At 36.0% G+C, this 15,516-nt stretch overlaps 1 protein-coding gene across 1 annotated transcript in view; it reads right to left on the bottom strand.

The window, feature by feature from the left end:
- The window catches only part of LOC110462301, a 31,768-nt gene extending 17,967 nt beyond the window's left edge, over window positions 1–13,801 (bottom strand). The window contains exon 1 of the mRNA XM_021516213.1: window positions 12,619–13,801. Within this exon, the coding sequence (XP_021371888.1) occupies window positions 12,619–13,534 (916 nt within the window). The 5' untranslated portion in view covers window positions 13,535–13,801. The remainder of the gene's footprint in view (window positions 1–12,618) is intronic.
- Window positions 13,802–15,516: the final 1,715 nt, after the last annotated feature.

The raw sequence follows: 15,516 nt of genomic DNA, 5'->3' as shown, positions 1-15,516 counted from the left end.
CTTAACGCGTACAACGTTTATCATTACCGTAATATATTCATGAATTCACAGGTAATATCATGCATCCATATTTGGAGAGCAAGAGGTTTGGTTTATTTGTGCTTCACGTCCAACAGCTACGATAAAAGTGTTTCCTGTTTTAGAGGATTCTGCTTAGCACAAGTGTATACAGGACCGAAAATAAGGATTGTACCGTCAATGGCAAGCCAACTTAGCATTTAATACCTAAAGGTGACATTTCTTATACTCTAAAAGATATCTCATATACTAATTGGGTTATCTTTTAATTGATAGGATACCTTTAAAAGAATAGAGATATATATAAATAATTTAGAGACGTTTTAAAATACAAATTGAAATAGATATGTTAAGTTGGCTTGTCATAGTCATTACAGCGTGTTAGTGGTATTACTGTAGTTCACGGTTCATCAGTATCGGTATTTTTGTTTGCATGGATCAATCCAATGTGACCATTGGATACATGTACAGTTGGTATGGCAACAGGTGTCAAGAACACGTCATATGTAACGGGGTAAGGAAATAGAACAAAAGTGGTCGCCAGTCTATTAAAATCGGGAGCTGAGAGCACTTAATAGGGAAACTCGTACCTGAAGCGGGAGCACACATAACATCATGCAATGTCATGACCTAGGTTTCTCAGCATTCCTCTAGATTAATTACGGGTCAGGCTTGTCCGAATTCCTCACAAATTATGTGTCATTTCAAGTGTGATTCGGAATTGAAATAAGGACTAAGAATAAATTTAAATAGGACTCGTTTACTGGACTTCGGAAGCAGAAGTCATTCAGTGATCTACTCTAGACCAAGCTTTATAAAGATAACAATCGCCTCGTACATTATTTCATTTTGTCCAGTTTTAGGTTTCACTGAGTGTGCTAGACACTATTTTATTGAGAACCGTCGGACGATCCGAAGTTTTTATCTAGCAATGAGGCGTCAATGCATTTCTGATGCAACATATGACTATACAACGTACATTTAAGCAATTTCATTTAAGATTAGTTGCTGTTATTTTTCAGATACGTGTCACATTTTCAGACACCAAAAAAAGACAAAGCATGTGTCAGATATTAACGACTTAAGACATAGTGGATGCAAGATATTAAAACTACTTAAGACATATTGGACGTCATATATTTGTGGTTTAAGACTTAACAAATACCATGATACAAACTATCTAAAACCAAGTGAACATCAGATACTAACGACATCAGATATAACAGTAGTCGGCTATTAACGATCTACAATAAAATATTTGTCAGATATTAATTTAGACCAAATAGATGTCAGATATTAACTTAAACCAAAATAGACGTCAGATATTAACTTAGACCAAATAGATGTCAGATATTAACTTAGACAAAATAGATGTCAGATATTAACTTAGACAAAACAGTCGTCAGATATAAGCTTAGACCAAATAGATGTCAGATATTAACTTAGACCAAATAGATGTCAGTAATTAACTTAGACCAAATAGATGTCAGATATTAACTTAGACAAAACAGTCGTCAGATATTAGCTTAGACCAAATAGATGCCAGATATTAACTAAGACAAAATAGATGTCAGATATTAACTTAGACAAAACAGTCGTCAGATATTAGCTTAGACCAAATAGATGTCAGATATTAACTAAGACAAAATAGATGTCAGATATTAACTAAGACAAAATAGATGTCAGATATTAACTTAGACAAAACAGTCGTCAGATATAAGCTTAGACCAAATAGATGTCAGTAATTAACTTAGACCAAATAGATGTCAGATATTAACTAAGACAAAATAGATGTCAGAAATTAAATTAGACCAAATAGATGTCAGATTTTAACTTAGACCAAATAGATGTCAGATATTAACTAAGACAAAATAGATGTCAGAAATTAAATTAGACCAAATAGATGTCAGATTTTAACTAAGACAAAGGGGATGTCAGATATTAACTAAGACAAAATAGATGTCAGACATCAATCATCTAAGAAATAAATTACAGTTATGCTTACCATCGGAAAAAAAGATAAGTTTTGAAATTACCATGAGTAAAGGAACGTTCACGAATCTGGAGTATGAATGTTCTATTCTATATTAAATGACACTGCCTTGCAATTTCTATTCGACTTTCTACTGTATATAAATATGGGTCGATATCAGAGATACTCCCATCCATTACTTAAGTAAATAGAGAGGTAAGGCGGGAACATATCATTCTTTTCAAATTTGATTGATGAAAATACTGCTGTGCCACTTTAACCACCATCTGGGATTAGATGACCCAGAAATACATGGGCGCTACTAATTATATGCCAACTCCCGTTCTGCCTCGCCTCCTATCCTCAGCTAACCCTTCTCGGGACGTGACTGGTCATAAGGCGGTCACGGAGACTTGACCCTTCACACTGCGGCCTACACGTTACAATCATGTCACTTGGATGGATTTTATTTTTATTTTTCACTTTAAGGAGCCCGGAACCACTGTCATAAATTGTAAGTATGTACGGGAAGGTTTTTCCCGGCATGAATAAAGCCTTGACGATTCCGCGGGAAAACCCTTGCGAAACTAAAATAATCAAAACGAAATTCACGACAAATAATAAGTACCTAGTGTGGCCAACCCAGGATTTGAATCCTTGACCTTTACTCATTACACTGTAGTTTTAACCACTCCAGAATCCTAGTTAACGGTTGTAATTTTCTTTAGTCGCGCTACAGATACAGCCGAAAACGAAGTTAATGGGAGACTACTCCATGTGCAAAAACAAAAACGATTTCTTGTTCACGGAAAGTGCCGACGGTTCCCGATTCACCGAAAACTGCAGTGGAATTTTCAATTGTTTGCCTACAGTTGGACATGGGTCGTTAGATGCATGCTACTTTTTATTCGTAAAAAAGGCGTTGTGCAGATTTCTATACCTCTTTAGGAATGGAGATGCTTGTCGTAGTAAGGTTGTATACAGCCTTAATGCAATGGGTAGCCAGCCTCCGTACAAGTGATAAATTATCTCGAATAAAAGTTGACCGCGTAAAATATGTTAACAATTAATGACTATTGTATTAGACTTAGCTTTACGACAGGTAGTTCACATCTCTAACCTTCGGGTTAATGTACTCTCGTGCACAGGTTCTATTGTGTTAAGTATTAAGTAAGTTACAAAGGAAGATATTGTATGGTCTAAACTACTAAAAAAAAATGGAGGTTATGATTATGATGATACATTTTTATTGATAATATAGTCCCCGTTTGTTCCGATTTCCAAATAACATATGGTTGGATTGAAAGGATTTTCATTCAAATTACAGTGAACAGAAATGTAATATTGCTTCATTATTTTGGTATAACCCATTGGCTCTCCGGTTCCATTTTCAACGTTGCAAACTGAAACCGGTTCCATGTTCCATTTTCCACGGGGATCATTTTCAACGTTACACCGGCCTTTTCAGTACCAAGTCTGTTTTGACAATTTAGGAATTCCATTTAAAGCAAAGGTAACGGACCTCCATGTTCATGAATATTTGAGTATGAAAATATCTAGCGTGGGCAGAGATGTATGTTAATTTCCTGTAAACTGGAACTCCACAATGTTCGTCATTCTTACCTCCTGTTACTGTGCTCGTCGCGCCGAACCGTCTGAAGAAAACACAATTAACAATAAAACCTGCCTTTAAGACTGTTTGTCTACACAGGAAACCTGTCTGTAACGACCAGTTGCCTACAACGACCACCTATGTATAACGTTGATATGTGATCCAGTTCTTAGCGTACCCTTGTCTTACACGCATGTGTGTATACTAAAACACCTTTCATCAAGATTAAATTGACACATGCAGGAAAATATCAATGCGATTTCAATACGTTGTATTTCTAGAAATGTGTCACAAAAGGTCTTGTACAATTTTTTGAATAATAATTGAAGGTCATTATTTTCAAAACCAGCAACCCTAAAGAAAAAAATATTTGTTTTATAAATGACAATAGATGATTTATTGAGATTGGTTTATTTCAGAAATACTGAATAAGAATGTGAATTTGTTTATTCATTTCAGCTTAGAAAGTCTCTTATCAATATAGTATCGGAGACTTATAAATATAAAAAAAATATAATATATAAGAAGATTTATTGAGATTGATTTATTTCGGAATATTTCATAAAGAATATGAATTTATTTATTCATTTATTTTTGCCTAGAAAGTCTTTTATCAATATAATCTCAGAAAAAAATAAATAAGAAATATGAATTCTAAATATACTTTGGATATCCAGGCCACCTGGAATATGTAAACAGTAAAACTAGGGACCGCTAATCTAGGTCAACATTTAACACATGGTGCTTACTATATACACGTAACAGGACACGTTAATGTTTATGAATCAGTGAGAAATGTCTCCATAACTGTTAGTGTGTAAGGCCGTATTAAATGGACATGTCGTTTGTCACGCGTGCCAGCAACCATACCTAATGTCTCCGTAAAAATATATCAACACGTCTTACCTTTTAAACGAACAAGGTAAAATATTAAAATAAAAAAATAAAAAAAATAAAAATGTTCCCCCGCAACATACTATCTGTACCATAACCTGACATCATCGGTGAGTTTTTACCACGATCATAAAGCTGATAATGCAAGATAAGAACCATCAACCAGCTTCCCAGAAAAATATATTTGCACAGTGTATAGAAGTTCCCCAGCGCTAGTTGTGGAACCTTTTTCTCCCACAACCACCTTCATACAATATATCCTGAAAACCTAATATTTCTCTTGGGAATACATCGTTCTTTTTTCCAATCTTGGAAATGATTGTCTTGAACTATGACGTCACAATAAAGATGCCGTCGGAAGGCATTGTTACGTGACGTCATGATTAGAAAAAATAGCCAATGAAATAACGTCCAGGGTGTTTGTTACCCACTAACGGGTAACAAAACACGTTTACCAATTCCTAGCAAATTCGACCAACCATAGCGAGGAAACCTACAATGGTTGTGTTAGAAATATATATCCTACATCGAGACAACCCCTTATATACAGGAAGTCCATCGTTCGCCAAACAAGCTCTCAGTGGAGCTCTTCTTTGCGATTATATCAGATGCAGTGTTACTCTTCACCTCAAATATGGAGATCGACGGTTATTTCTCATAATAAACGTTGAATCCAGATTTCAATTATGAAATGTCACCCAGGCATAATAAGGGATACAATTTGGAGACGTCAACGGATAACAATTAGCGAAAAGGGTCGTCTGAGTACGAAAGGTCGATGTCATGAAGAGAAAAAAAATGTAAAAAGAGGTCGAAAATAGAAACGAAAAAATATGTCACTTAACAATCGGAAAACCACTTAGGTTTAGTGGAAAACCCCGAGTGGTTTTCCTATTGACAACTGGTTACAAGTGTAAGGAGCAATCCATATTTTTTCTGTACAATATTTGCAAAATAAAACAAACATACAGAAACCTAGCTGTAGAATATCTTCATAAAATCCAAGTAAACTTTCCAGTCTTTAAAAGCGTTTACTGTTCACGTAGTTTTGACCTGTCTAGGGAACAGGGGCTGGTCACATGACTCGTGTTAAGTAGCATTGTAATTTTCGCATGGAAAAATATAGACTTGCGTAAGAACAGGGGTCGTAGTACTATGATACTTTACTACGCCATAAACAACTAATTTCAGATTTACTCCTATTTCATGCATCTCTATCTTTATTTTCATTGAATTTTCCTGGTGCAAAGTATTGCGGCGCCTAAACGAAATTAAAACTCCCTGAAAGGAAGAAATATTTACGTAGGCTATATATATACACATGTATTTATAATACATGTATACACTTTCTGGGAAAAATAAATTTCCACTTAATTTCGTAAATGTTTCACTTCTTAAATATATATATACAAAAAATGGTTATTTTTTAACTAACAAGAGAAGCCTGGAATTTTCCTTAACACCAGCAATGAAATAAAAGTTGTTTCATATTTAGTTTGGACCCATAATAGGTAACTTAGTTTAGTCGAACACGTCTCATTCGGAATATAGGCCTATATTGACAGCGCACGCCGAGGCAAGGTAAAAACCAGAGAATCTTGATATGAAAGTACATCGGTATTTACAACACAAGGTAACCACTGGCTACTGGTTAGCTTATCTTACAGCTTGTTTGGAATGGCCTTTGAAGGCATGGAAAAGTAATGGGATCGTTCTGTAATGGTTCACTATTAGTACGTTATATATGAGTTTTTAATGTATTACAATATTCAAAAAATATCCAGGGAACCAATATTTGATAAAGGAACTTTCTATATTTGAAAATAATTGAAAATGATCCACCCCGTTAATATACAATTATTATGCATGAAGTAATTAGCTGCATCCCTCTGTCAATTTTGTTAATTCTTAAAATTCCTAAATTTCATGATTTGATACTGCATAAAGTGTCATTTCATTGGTAATGCTATTTTTGCGGTTTTGCGATACGGTGAATCCGACTGGAATAAAAACCACACACAAAAATCATAGTATTTTCCTGTAACGAATTACAACCGTAACACGTGTAAATCATCACAGAAAAATACTAATCAGAAAATAAACATTACCCAATCTGGAACCTTCAGCAAATAAGCATAACGGAATAAGAAATGTCACGGAACTAAGACCCCGTGATTCAGACAGAACAGCAACATCTAGTCAAAAAGCACTATATAAATGTAGGCCTAAATAGCAACTTCGCGGTAACTTGCCAATTCCACACATAATAATATATAAAAGGCGAAAATTGCGCGACAGGAAATCAAATATCTGTACAGTAAGAAACCATAACATATTGTCTTGATTCATGTGATAACTACCGAATCAAGGAAACAAGCTGTAATACCTCACATAGATGACATTCCCAGCAGGTAAAACAGGTCACGTGATATCAAAGGTACCGGATAACCACACCTGAAGGAGTTCTGAGGTTCCCTTCTCTAACACCATCTCAAGTGCTCAAATATTTACAAGAACAGCCCTTCAGTTCAACCCTTCTAAACTGTTTTATGGGCACCTGGTATGATAATAATATCTTACTGGTCCTTTCTTCTTTCTAAACCTACAATATAACCGTAATGTTTGTCCGAGAAATCAAGAGTACTTATGTCCCTTGTCAGGCTACGATATAAAACTCGTGTTGTCAGCTTGCTAAGACGGAGATATTCTTTGAGCTTCATCCTTCCAAGCTGCAAAAGTGACATGTTGCAACATATTTTAATATTCGCATGAGGCGACTAAAGTGCCCCCGACGCAAACCCTCTTCTGGCAGATGTTATTTTCAATTGTTGCAAACTCATCCATTTGTTTTCAAATGGAAGGACTTGTTGGACTCCTGTAATAACTATTTGTCAAAAGGATTTGCTGAGATGTATGCATGTTAACTGTCCTTATTGCAATATTTGTGAGCTTGAAATTGAATTTCTCTTAAACACTTATTTTTACTTCCCAACCCGTTGTCAACCTATTGAACGTGATCAGGTATCCATTTTCACATCATGGAGGTATCCACAATTACTTGGTTAGGTGACAATATAAATAACCGTTTATCCGCGTTCAGGTTCCCGTCATACTGCAGGCAAAACACCATAGAATTCCAAAGTAGGTTTTGTTACACACAATAATCTCCCCTTAATTTCGTCTTGGATAAAACTCAATCGGGAACCGTCGGCACTTTCCGTAAACGAGTATTTTCTTGTTTCCCAATCCCGGTCTGGCGCTATTGCATTTCCCCTCCCCAAACACTACATTGCACATTGTTGGTGTTTTTTTTGTCTTCATAGTTGTTTTTTTAATAAATTAACGTTCCGCAAAGTATAGGTTTCTTTTCAGAAAGATTTTGCGAGCTATGGTCACGCCGATAAAAAAAGTTTCCAATTCCAATAACAGTTATTGACAGTGGTATGGTTATCCGTGATTCGAACTGATCGTGGACAACGTGCTAAAAATACCAAAACTGCTGATAGTGTAATATAACGTGGTTTTAAAACGCATCCGTGAACATAATTGCAAGTTTTCGTTGAAAGCACAACCGAGGAAATCCTTCATCGCAAAAAGTATTACTCGTGAAAATTAAAGGAACAACAGGAAGTCTTTGGAAGTTAAGCAAATTTACATAATGTGCAAAGATATACGTGTTTTATTTTCAAATGATGCATAGTTTCCCGTTACTATTTTGTCGGTCGTTCCCTGTGATTCTCATAAATAATTAAAGCTAACATGTCTAGTTACGTTGACATGGTCGCCGTCATTGTTGACACGACACGGAGGTAATGACACTCCACGTGAAACAACAATAAATCACGCTCAATTCATCAGTAAACACTGGATTTATGGCAAGGAAAACAAGCTGTAAATTCGGAACGTGGAGAAAGCCTGCAACTCTATTTTGTCTATCTAGAAATACGACACCCACTGTCCCTCTAAAACAATGTAAGAAACACTTATAAGGGTGCTCTGTAAATACCGGTACCCAAGTTATTAAAAATATATATTTCTCTTCTTGAGTATTTATTATGACAAGAACATATAATATTGAATTTTCTTCACAAGCGCCTGGGTTGTAATCCGCTACCGCGGAATAGAAAGTAAGTTTGTTCGAGATACCAGTTAACAAGACATACACCTTGATATATTGATAATGCTATTTCAGCCTTCTATTGAAAAAAATAGATAGTTCGTAATTTCCCCCTCATTTTATAAATATGAGGAATTCATTTGTTCAAGGAGAATACATGGGTATCAACCAAACCCAATTTTGAATTCAAACTCGATAACCCTATATGGCAAAATATGAACAGAGGACATATTTAGTATAAAGACCCTTGAGGAAGTACAAGGAGAAAGGGTCACGTGTTCCAGAAGGGGTAAGCGTCGTCTGATTAATGGACCCAATTTAATAGACCCCATTTAAAACTACGTCAAATCACGTCCTCAAAACGAGAATCAGGGTACTGGCGACGAAACAACAAGAAACTTTGAAATGTACAAATTGTCGATATCATTGTTATTAGTATGGTGTGATACTCTAAATAGGGTTTTATTTTTCGTTATTTATAATTCTTACAAAAATTAGATCTATAAATCGACTATTATAAGCAGTAGCGTTCTACAGCTTGGGCGCCTGTGATTATATTTGTCTGTTAGTATGCTCACAGTCTCAATGAAACAAAACTAGAAATACATGTGTAAATAGTATTACTTCGACAAAAAAAAGACTTTGCGAAGACAAAGTCTTGGTTATTCGCTTATTATGTACCATGTATTGTATGATTTTGAATCCGGTGAAAAGGATTTTTCAAATCCTGTACTGGAATAAACTTAACTATATAGCGATGAATATTTTATTTTCTAAATATGAGCATAAGTCTATACAGAAATAGGATCCCTTCGCCCCACTGAAACAAAGACAGACCGTCTCACTAAAACAAAGAAAGATCGCCCGCCCGCACCTGTTGTTTCTCAAATTTGAAAAAAAATCACGTCACCTAACAGAGCTCTTACAAAGAATGTATAGAATGTGCAGTAAACTGCAAAAAAAGGTGTTTTGCTCATCTGACGTGGATTGGCCGTGAACACAGGCGACGGTCCGGCGTCCGTCATCTGTCCGACCCACGTAAGTTTTTTTTCCTTTTTTAAACGGTATTAGAATCCGTAAGGCGTAGAGTATTGAAACTTTTCCTGGAGGTTTGTTCAAATGAATGACATTGACCCACTTTCAAGGTCAGAAGGGTCAAATGTGTTAAAATCCTCTTACAACTTCTTCTGAATGGCCTAACAAATGTCCTGTTTGTTTGTTAAAGCTTGTTTAAAAAGAGTTAACCCTTATCCTCTGTGAAAGTCACAAACACGATAAATTTGTTTGCCATAAATAGCAGGTGAGTATTTAGGCCAATTGGACCTCTTGTCACTTTTCGGTCTCTCTCTCTCTCTCTTCACAAAAATGGATAACGAATAGAAATACATAACACGACATGGTGATAAGATAGTGATGTATACAAGCTTCGTGTGCAGTTCGTGTGCAGTTTTCATTTTATTTCCTTGAAAATTTCTACTAAACATGATTAGTTTCGTGTTATTTCTTTAATATTGATTGTGTTAATCCTAGGATGCACATATCTTGTATTATATATTAAATAAAAAAAGCATGTAGCTCTTGTGGGGTTGACTTACTACGTCGCGCGTTCGAGGATTTAATGTTGCAAGTGAAATGTGTTGCTATAGATTATAATACTGTGTTTCATAGAAATATGAATATCTCGTTTTCTACGCAAAATATGTTTTCATCAGATCATAAAGTTGATAATTTCCTCTGTATAACTAAAGATTACTTCAAATTGTAATAAAGACAATTAATTTTGATACAAAACCGAACATTTTGGCTATATACATATATGTGTGCCGCGATGCTCTCAGCGTAATTGCTGCCTTCGACTGTCTTTAGCCGAGGGGAGTATTGGTTTTATATAATAGCTATATTTTCAATTATAGTATATCACTTCTATCTTCTTGTAATATGATGTATATGTACATGTAACTGTTCTGTTTCATTGTGTCTTGATAAAGGAGCGGATCGCTCCGAAAATTTGACAACCTAAACTTGTCCACACTGTTGGAATTACTTCTTTGCCCCATATATATTTGTACATATATTGTACATTATATATGTATTACATCCATATAATGTCCTGTGTTTCGTCTGTTCCGTCAAATATTGCCAAAATGTTACGAAGTCATATATTTTTCTTCTTACCAAATTCTTTAGAACTCTCCCTCATTGTATCGCCAAACTCATTTACAACGTCAAAATACCACAGGGCATGCTAAGGCAGTATAACGATATATTGCTTTATACGGGCATTCTTCAAGGTCACAATAACCGTAATTTGTTTGCTCACTTCCCTTTTCTTTTTTTCAGCAATGTCTTCCAAGGCGTCCTTCTTCAAATGACGTCAATTTTAGCTGTTGCATCCCCTACCCCCCATCATTTTTTTTTTAAATATTATTGCCGTTGTTCACACACTCCCCCCCGGGGACCCCCAAACAAATAAACCCTTACACGTGTAGATCTATACAAACAGAACAGCGTATGTCATAAACCCCGAGACCCTATATACTGATTGAGGGCTGATATGGGGGACGATAAAGGATCCGGCTTATGATAAAGGTGATCCAATTATGATATTCCCAAAGAAACATGTAAATGGGGACGGTTACTGGGACGATGGAGGGTCCAGCCATGTGATAGAATATGTTAAACCGAGGTAGAGAGAGGGGTATCCCGGAATGTAAGAGAGAGGAGAGCGAAACAGGGAGAGTTGTATTGATAATTTGCTTAGCAATAAATGGTAGCACTAGTGAAGGCTGATATAGGCGCGGGTCCAGGGTGTTATAAAACATCAATACCACAGGAACCTGATAATTTGTTACAGCTATATTTGGACCTAAATTAAGGTGTTCAAAGTAATTTTACACGCTTGGGGGGATTAGATCGATCATTATATGATCATTGGGGGGGGCATATTTATTTTTACAGAAAATCGATCTAATCCCCCCAAGCGTGTATAAATTATATAGCTGTAACAAATTCTCAGGTTCCTGTGGTCAATACAGCTGTTTCTCCGCCAGGGAGGTGGTTGGGTCATGACCCAAAAGGCACCCTGACATATACTTTAGGACACACAAAAAAAGTTTAAAAGACAAATATCTAAAAGAGGAAGAAAGTATTTGAAGTTTTTTTTATTAATTTTGTCACGATGAATTCTGTGGAAGGCGTGTGATTTCATACTGTTAACACTGAACTTTCACAAATACCTTCACGATATTTTCGCGATTGTTCTTCCTACAGCGGTTATTTGTATGGTTTACATTCTCAAAAGAAAAGAAGTCAGCTGGCTGTGTCTTGTTCAGTTTTGTCTGTAATGCGGTATATTTGCAATCACGAAAGACTCATCTCGCGAAAACTTATTGCTTTTCAGTATATCAAACATACAATAGTCTCGATATATCTGCTAAGAATCCCACACTGAATATATATAGATTTACTTATGTTTCATGACCGTTTAGATGAATATATTGCTTCTGATGAAACAGCAATGTGTTACATCGAAATTGAAAAGCCAATAGAATTCATTATTAATTAGGAAATTAAAACTAAACAGAATGATTCTTCCCGAAAATATTTGAAACCGAAATATTGATAATACAATGTAATCTAATGTTATGATATTTGCGAGCTGATGATATTTATGCACATATTTGTTGAAATGGGATCTCTTCAATTATGAAATATGGATTGCCGCTCCTTGCACAAAGCAGTCCAAAAATCTCTCATAAAGTTTACAGTGTATGTGGGTTGTTCTTGTTTGGTTGGAAAATTCGTCTTTGTAATGTAACACAAATCCCGATTCCTCTACTCTTAGTACAACATATACACTGATATATTCTGTATACAGCGGTACAAACCTACCGTAATCACATAACTTATTAATATATTTTATCTATGTAAATATAAAACATCTACATAACATCGTATAAAAAATTGCAAGTGGTTATGATTAATATAGGGAGAAAAACAACATACCATTCTTAATGACAGTCCCGTCCCAGCAGGGAAGTGTAAGACTATGGTATCTGCGCATGCCCGTCCCCTGGGTGGGGAGCCTTAGCGTCTGTCCATCCATTACAACAGGGCCGTAGTACGAAATACATCGTTTTTTCGACTCGGTTTCTTTCTCAGTCTTCCTTTTCTCAACCTCGGTGTCGGACGATGACGATGACGAAGATGAAGACGACGATGACGACGAGCGTTTCTTTTTCTTTTTTCTTCGTTTAGTTTTATCGTTGTCACTTTTTTCTTCGTCTTTGCTGTTAAAATTTTCCGATATTTTGCTGGAGCTGACACTTCTAACCGGAAGTGGGGGAGTTAAAGGAACCGGAAGTTGAGGAGTTAAAGGGGGCGTGGTTCTTTCATTTGCCAAACCTTCTGCAAATGACGCAGAAGCTGGGCGGATGTTCATCTCGGCATTCACAACCCGTCTCCTCACTACCTCCCTTGGTCGAAATGTTTCTGGCTGATTTTTTATAAGTGAATCACGACTTCCGCCCAGAATGTCGTTTTCTCTTGCAATGTTTTCACCCGTCACATTTTGGTGAACTGGGGTTGGTCCGTTTCCGGGGAAACTGTCACTACGCTCGACATCCTGTTGCGATCTACTGGAATTAGGATATTCAGAATTTTTCGGACTTTTGGGGCTTCCCTTTGACTTTCTCCTGAATTTCTCACTAATTGATCGAGCGATTTCTTGACCGTACGTAAAACTTAAAGGACGTATCCGCTTTTTTGTGACTATTGGAGTTGTTTCTTCGGAATACGCCCTCCTCATTTGCACTTGCTCCTCTTCCGATAACTTCCGGTACAAGCCCTGCTGCTCATCTTTCTCTTTGAAAATTGAATCCGAATATTTACCGAAGCTAGATCTTTTCTTCTTTAAGCTCATTGTATTAATTATTCTAATCACGGTTTATTCAAATGAGACCTACACTACGAAACAAACAGGTCGCGGTATAACTATATCAAACATGCTTACATGTGAGTCAGGAACATGTAAGTTCCAATATTATCTCGAATACAGACTTCAGCCTTCATAATCTAACAATGTTCCAATGAAGTATATCCTTCCCTCCAATCGAAAACACCCAAAATATTCCAGCTTAGGACAAATACCGGCGGGACTCGTGCTAAACCCAGCCAGGAGTGGTCTACAGGTGTGCCCCTCGGTGATGTGGCCAGGTGTAGGGCCTAGCTGTTGTTTTATAGTGAAATATTGTATATTTAACAAGAAAATTAGATATGCGTGATACTAGGGCCAGAGCCAGGGAAAAGCACGTCGTGGAATGTCTAATGCGCCAGGGTCTTTACATAGGACTCATAAAACAATAACAAGGTTATCATACACTGAAGCTGATCGGTAAAATTTACTGGTTAATTATGTTTACTGTGATAAAGGATGGAGTCTAGTGTATAGTATGTAAACAAGTATACCTATACTGAGTCTACATACACGTACACGGCGTACAGGTAAATATATAGTAAACATACGTGTACGTACATGGTTCAATTATCGAGTTTTTGTCTTCTTTTGTTTTACTTATGCATGACATATATGGTTGCTGTATAAAAGAAATCTTCATCTATTAAAATGATCTCCCATTTTACACAGTAAAATTCTAATTTCCCTAACATCTGTTAACCATAAAATGTATAAATTGAACAAGAACGCCTCACGCCATTTCATTAATTTGGTATTCAAATTGTATGACTATCAATGCCAACTGGAGTAAGGCTTTACATGATGATTTAGCCTCTCACATTGTACATGTGAGTTGTCTCCCTTCGAAAACGTTTAATTGTGACATAAAAATCGGAAATTAATCAGCCTTATTGATGTATTCATTGTCTTATATTTTTTAAATGTATGATTAAATCATAACAAAGTATAAACTACTTCTTTTATTCAAAGACGGACATTCACTATATCAACAGTGGAACTCTCTTGGAAAATTGAGAGTGGCATGTCACGGGTAGAAGCATGCTGGCATTTTTTTCCCCTAGTCAGTTTATGCCATTTTCTTTATATTCATATATACAGAAATTCTCGTGGTGGAGACATTTTTTTCTTTCTTTCGTTCGTTCATTCATAAATTCATTCATTCATTCATTCATTTATTCATAATTTTTTTAATGTAAAAAGGGAACTTTCACTCGTTTATAACTAGTTGCTTTAAAAATGGACAAGCAAGTCCAAGTTAGAAAAAACTGAACAAATTGAGACTCTGTTAGTTGGTGATACAAATGTATGTTCGTGTTCTACCTGGAATCATGAAAAAATAAAAGAGGCTTTACATGCAAGTTATTTCTAAGTCAATGCGCCCTTATGGTATCAACAGGATCGATATCTCATTGGTCGCTATGTTAGGTGAAAGCTCACTTTTCAACATCCTTATTGCTGGTCTACGTATGTAGATCGAATTTACAAGCATTCTGTTGACAATATACTCCCCATATGGACAACAACACGTTCCTTTTCCAGGAAAGAATAACTTTTACACCTGGCTAAATCCCAACTGTTAATTAACATTATCTTTACAACAAAAAACAGAAGGTAGAGTTCAGATTCCTCAAGATAGTGATTGTGCGTGGATACTTTGTTGTAATTTAGGTTTTTCAACAATGTGAATACCTCTCTCCTAAACTGTTTTTCCACAAATCAGATCCGTCAATCTATTACCTGATATGATACCTTATATGGAAATATATTTCTCTTACCCTGGACAGGTATTTACAATATCCATACCCCACATGTGTTTTTGTTAACAAACATGGCATACTCATGTCGGTGAAGGTATGACTGAAATGATAGGATGCATGGGAGAAAAATAATCATCCCCTACCTTGTGGGTTTAACAGAGAAATCACTAA

The sequence above is a fragment of the Mizuhopecten yessoensis genome, unplaced genomic scaffold (genome assembly GCF_002113885.1).
Source record: "Mizuhopecten yessoensis strain PY_sf001 unplaced genomic scaffold, ASM211388v2 scaffold10771, whole genome shotgun sequence".
Classification (NCBI taxonomy): domain Eukaryota; kingdom Metazoa; phylum Mollusca; class Bivalvia; order Pectinida; family Pectinidae; genus Mizuhopecten; species Mizuhopecten yessoensis.
This window is presented reverse-complemented; position numbering and strand designations above follow the sequence as displayed.